The following is a 6,000-nucleotide window of genomic DNA, read 5'->3' as shown; positions in this document are numbered from 1 at the left end:
GGGAAGTGACTTATTGTCAGATCAAATGCATGTTTGCTGAGGGAGAAATAGCCAATTTGGGTTCAAAATTTTAGAGTAGTCATATATAAAGGACTCTGGTTGCTTGTTTCTGATTCACCTAAATACTAAGGAGTGAAAAAGGAATTTCTTAATTCTTTATATGTGGCCTCATCACTATTCCTACACCTGAAAAGTTTATTTAGAGGTTAAAAAAAAGTCAGATTTTGTTTAGGGACCAGGAACATTAAGTCACTGTCCTTCAAGACCTTATTCTTTTTTAAAATCAGTAATCCAAACAGAAATCCAAAGATTTGAGGATCAAAATTTCTTTATCCCACTTCAAATCCAGATCTTGATCTAGAAGTATGAATACCGGTACCTAGAACCCATAATACTATCTGGGTGAGAGTTAGGTCTGTTCAGATTATACTTGAGTGAATCTCTTTGTGCAGGAGAAACCAGACTGATTGAGATGTCATGATGGTGACTGCATTTTGGGGGAAAAAATAGGGGGGGGCGTTGGGGAAGGGATGGGGGTGGATAAAGGGCAGGTAGCAAGTCATTTTGATAACTCTAGTTGGGTACAAGAAAAGTTAAGGTTATAGGGATTTTAAAATGTATAATATCAACATCTGTTGAAATATGAATTCTTTCAATGAAATTCCTTGGCTATTAAAAATCCTGGTTATACCTCAAGGCGATAGAAAAGTCCAAGCCTCTTAAGAAAGCTCTGTATGCTTGTTTATATACTATATATAACATGTCTCGGTGTAAATGCATTTATATGTGTATAAGCAGCATATTATCTAGAACTCTTTACATGGTTTGTCTGCTTTCTATTTTAGTCTACTGTATCTTTTTTATAGCTCTGTATAAGAAAAATATTCATGGCATATCTGCATCTGATGGCTCTGGGTTGATACCAAACTCCCAGTCAATTCTAAGGTTATTTATGGTTTTGAGACTTTCTTAAAAAGTACTTTGGAACATTTCCATAAAAAAAAAGATACCAGCCCTTGAAAAACTCCGATTAAATTTATGCTGAGCTCAGAGTGAATGGCAAAACTCTAGGTATGAAAATATCCACCCGGTAGTCATATATAAAATGGTCATGTGATGAGTGGTGTGAAAAATTGGCAGTTACATCTGTTCAGAAGACATGGTGGAGGCATGCACACGATGAAGGTTACACAGCAGCATAACACACGACATGGATGGTGAGAATACAGCAATATTCCACGTGGCCATGTTAGCGCATGCTGCCCACTATATTTTTTGTTAGTTCACTGTTATATATTCAGTGAGTGAATTCATTGATGACAGGTGAGATACAAAATAAATTAAAAAATATAAAATTATTTAGTTACATTCATCCTGAGCTTGCTCGACTATCCTTGAATGCCCACTGTATATAATAGGCCACTTGACATTTTTTTTTTTTTAACATCAATTCTTCGTTCATTCCGCTCGCAATACAGAAAGGCATTTCTTTTCCCTTATTTTCTTCTAAAAAAAAAGATAAACAGTGTGGCACCAGAAGTGAATATATAAGAGACAGGTGAACTAGGACTGTTACCTTGTTTTTTCTTTACAATGATCAATTACAGAGGTGGTGGCATGAGAAGGATGTGGGACGTTAGGTAGAACTGCTTGCTGCCGGCTTATACTGAATAAAAAGGATGCTCTTCATCAGTCACCAGTGATGGAGCCAATGTGAAAAGAAAACAGAATTGAAGTTTAGCATATCTCATTTGTATGCTGGCCACTTTATTTCATTTCATCTCGCAATTTAGCCCTGCATCCTAAAACGCTTCATAACGGTCAGAAATGGAAAGACGCCTGCCTCCTTGGCACAGAGAATGCGCGAAGCCCCTTCCTTCCCAGAGCTCGAGGCTTTCTGAAGTGCCTAGTGATACACATTCATCTCAACCTTCCTTCTCCCTCTCTCCCCCCTCCCTGCCCATCAAGGGTGAACGTGACATAGCCCCCGGGTTTGGCACTGGGCCAGATCAAATGCTTTCTCGATCTGTGGCCCAGAAGTCACTTCTGAGTGAACACCTCCTAAGGCATTGCTTGTTTTTGCTCAGCTAAGACTAAAGCAGGTGCGTTTCGAGGAAGGGGAGCAGGTGGAGTTCGGGGAGGATTCTGGGGCTGTGTTCTTCTTGAGCCTCTGGCAATGCTGCGTGGGAAGGGCTAGTTGTGCTTGCTTTCAAAGCTGTGGAAAGCGGACGTTCTGGACAGTCTCCTCATGGACAGGCTGTCCCCCCGGCCCCCCTCCGGCTTGGAGGACTTGCTCCTCTGGAAGGGATTCCGCAGGCTGGCCGTGGTGTTCCGCTGCCTGTCGAGCTTGTCACTGATGGAGAAGCTCTTCCTGGTGTGGGCATAGGGCGCGCTGGGCTCCTCCGCGGAGTAGCTGTTGGCACGCTCTATCTTGGGGACCGTGATGTTGTTGGACAGGGTTCTGTCTGCGGCGGGGTCGCCCTCCTGCGAGGGGATGGCCAGGGCGGCTCTCCGGCCTTTGGCCTCGCTCTCCTCCGTGTCAGAGCTGGGGTGACTCAGTTCTGCCTCTCTCTCCGGGTGGCAGCAGGAGGAGTCCTCCGCTTTGCCCCCGAGACCCCCGGGAAAGGTGGCTCTGTCGGCGATCGCTTGCGGGGCGTTGACACACCGCGTGTCGATGCAGTCTGTGATGCTCGTGTACTCTGCTGTTTTCACGGGCACCCCGAAGTTGGCATAGTAGCTCCTCGAAGGGGAAAACATAAAGCTGTGCGACTTCACGATGGGTGCCTCCTCCAGCAGGAAGGGCGCGCTGGGCAGGTAGCGGCTGCTTTTGGACCGCTCGATGGCGTGGTAGGTGGGAGGGTCGGTGTCCCAGGGGTTTTGGCACTCCGGGAGGTGGGTGTAGTCTGAAGAGAAGGATCTCGTGTCCACGGAGGTGATGTCCTCGAAATCAATGCCCCGGCTCGGAGGCCTGTCTGTGGGTGCGAGAGTTGCATAGGCACTGCTTGAAGGAGCGGTGGAAGGAACCTGAGCCAGGAAGCTCGGCTCGCCCAGCCCAAGGATGTTCATGGAGTTGTCCAGAGGGTCGATGTCACAGTGGAGCTCGTCCATGGCCGAGACATAGATGTCTATACAGGACGACGGCCTTCTGGAGTCAGGAACGATGGCCAAGGTGTTGGCAGGGGCTGCAGGAGCTTTGGATTCCTTTGCTATGGAGTGGGAGCTAGTAGCCCGGTGCAGGCTCAGGGACCTTTCTTTAAAAAGACTTTCCAACTTTTCTATCCCACCTTTGTCCTTCATATTGACCGAATAGAAAGAATGGCTTCGCATACGGGGCATTAGGGTTGGAGAAGTTGGGGACATGGTCTCCTCACCTGCAGGGTCTATACTCTCTTGGAGCTTGAAGGTGTTCCCCTCCTGGCTGTTGAAGCTGCTCTGGCGGACGATGTAGGCTGCGTCCGTGCAGTCCGAGGAGGTCCGGGAACGGATTTTGTTGGACTCGGCTCGCTCCAGACCCGTGAGGCGCTCCAGGGCCGTGGCCATGCGCCCGATGAGGTCCTCGAGCTGCGCCAGCCGGATGTCCACGGTCTGGAGTGAAGCCTTCATGCAGTGCTCTCTCTCGTTGACTTCCTCCAGTCTCATGGACATGTTCTCCACCCTGTGGGGAGCAGAGAGAGGGAGAGTCACTAGGGGCCAGGCTCCTCTGCTGGAGGCTTAGAGGGCATGGGCAGAGAGCGAAAGCCGGGCCTGGACCTTGGCCATCCAAGTCCTACCAGAGGGAAATGGAGCGGGTACAGGGTGAGGAGGGGTGAGGGAGGAGAGAATGCATGATGCTATCACTGAGAATCATGGAATCCAAATGTTTTTGAGCTGGCAGAGGCTTGAGAGACTATTTAATCCAGTGGTTTCTAATGGCGAATCCCCTTTCCCCTCTTTGATACAATTTGATGCACAATCCTGATAAGTAGACACCAAACCAAAGCTGAATAGTTCTTACTGGAGTGGAGGCCCACCCTCATACCACTCCCATGGCTGAACTGTGGCTTGGGACAGGGCTTAGTGACCTAACTAACTATTAGGGTGTTGGCTTATCAGAGTCACTAACAAAACCAGAATGTTGCATTTTGATGACTTGACCCAGAATTTTGCAAAATAATTTTATTTTATTTATTTTTTTTGGCAAAAGAATTTTAGACTCTAGCTATTCATATTGCAGTGTTTCTGGACTGGGATTAATTTTCATTTTGCATTTATATAATGATCTTTTGTTGTTGTTGTTATTCACAATAACCTTTTCAGAATGTAGTGCCTCCAAAGGAATGAATGTGGTTCTGTTGCTGAGGCACCTGGAGTTGATTTAATCTGATCCAATCCTGTCAGCAATAAGAGAGAAACAAACATTAAGAAGTTTAACCAAGATTACATAAAGTGATTTGTGGGAAAGCCTGGAGTGTCCACCAATAAGTAAGCTAGCCTGCTCCTTTCTCTCTGTCTTTCCGGGTAGCTGGTCACAGATGCCTTATTTACAGTTATTTCCAGGTCTTGACTCTCTCCATTGGAAACTTGTAGAGGCACAATCTGTCTCATATTCCTGTTTCCATTTCCACATGGCCAGCCCAGTACCCCCAGGTGGTGATACAGGTTCACTGAGTCAATCAGTGTTACGAACTTGATTTCAGTTGTCTAATAAACTACCTGGCCATTTATTTACAAAGAGAGAAGCCACATATGAAACATAAAATTCTGCCATCTTTTTCACCTGCTTAATTGAACTTGGAAAAGACAAATCAAAGCCAAGTCATGGTTTGATTTCAAATGTTTTAAATGCCCAAAGGCAAATCTTTGGGAGACTCTGAATGCGATCCATTCTCAACTTTTCCAGAGAGGATAAAGACACTTTCCCCACACTGCCAATATGCACAGCAAATCGCTTGATTGCCTGCATGTACAGAATACGCTGTGCAAAGAGCAATGGGAATCAGAGCTGGGTCCCCAGCTGTTGTGCTAGTGGGGGTGGTGTGTTAATAACAATAACACCTTTTTTAAGGGAAGGATTTACATTTCAATGCCAGAAGGAGGTATAAGAGGCAGTGGTTCCCCTCTCTGAGAGACCTGTGGATTTAAAAAACAAAAAAACAAAACCCTGCTCTCCTGCTCTTCACGGTGGAAGGAGTGGGGACATGCGATTTCTTTGCCTTGGGCACACATTTCTGTCTCTTTCTGAATCCACCCGTCTCCCCCTGCACCCCCCAACTCAACTCACTCCATTGACTGTTCTTTTTAAAAAAATAGATTTTTATTGATTTCTGCCAGGTCCCAACTCTTCTGCTGCCTCCTATTGGTGCCTTAGCTCTGTCCCTCACCTGCTAGTTTCTCTGCAGAGTAAGACCCTGGGGCTGAAGGGAGTGAGGTGTGGGGAGCAGGGTCCTCAAATTCAGAGAGATATTTCACAGTGAGGAAGGAAGAGGGAGAGAGAGATAGAAATATCAATGACGAGAGAGAATCATTGGTTGCCCCCTCCACGCCCCACACTGGGGCTCAAGCCCCAAAACCTGGCATATGCCCTGGGCCCTGACTGGAAATCGAACTGTGACCTCTTGGTTCATAGGTCAATGCCCAACCACCAAGCCATGCCAGCAGAATGACTGTGTTCTTTTATCCTTCAGCTTCGCTTCACCCAGCCTAAGGTTTTGGAGACATTTTTTCCCCCCTTGCTCTTTCTTGCTGCCCCATAACCAGCTCGGCACAGCCCAGGGCCCAGGCACATTGAGTCACCATAGCCACGTATATTCTCAAGAGACTTGTACATTGAGCATTTCTGCATCTGGCAAACCCCATGCTAGTCACCCAGCTAATGCAGCTATTTCAGAAGAAAAATACAACTTCTCCCTGTTTAACTTTGTTTTGTGGTATAAACATAACCCGAGAAACAAATTACTTAAAATAATAAGTTTGTGTGTCTCACAGACTTATAATTTACTTCTTTATCATCTGGCTGATGGA

The 6,000-nt window shown here is 46.4% G+C and overlaps 1 protein-coding gene across 14 annotated transcripts in view; it reads right to left on the bottom strand.

The window, feature by feature from the left end:
* Positions 1 to 216: 216 nt before the first annotated feature.
* Positions 217 to 6,000, bottom strand: part of TRPM3 (transient receptor potential cation channel subfamily M member 3) — a 662,437-nt gene continuing 656,653 nt past the window's right edge. For 12 of the 14 annotated variants that reach the window (XM_084899451.1, XM_084899457.1, XM_084899458.1 and 9 more), the window contains one exon: positions 217 to 3,655. In XM_084899451.1, the coding sequence (XP_084755577.1) occupies positions 2,194 to 3,655 (1,462 nt within the window). In that variant the 3' untranslated portion in view covers positions 217 to 2,193. The remainder of the gene's footprint in view (positions 3,656 to 6,000) is intronic. The other 2 variants (XM_084899455.1, XM_084899456.1) reach the window with 1 other exon arrangement.

Source organism: Pipistrellus hanaki (genome assembly GCF_964339955.1).
Source record: "Pipistrellus hanaki genome assembly, chromosome: 11".
Taxonomy (NCBI): Eukaryota; Metazoa; Chordata; class Mammalia; order Chiroptera; family Vespertilionidae; genus Pipistrellus; species Pipistrellus hanaki.
Note: the sequence above shows the minus strand (reverse complement) of the source record. Positions and strands in the feature narration are given on the sequence as shown.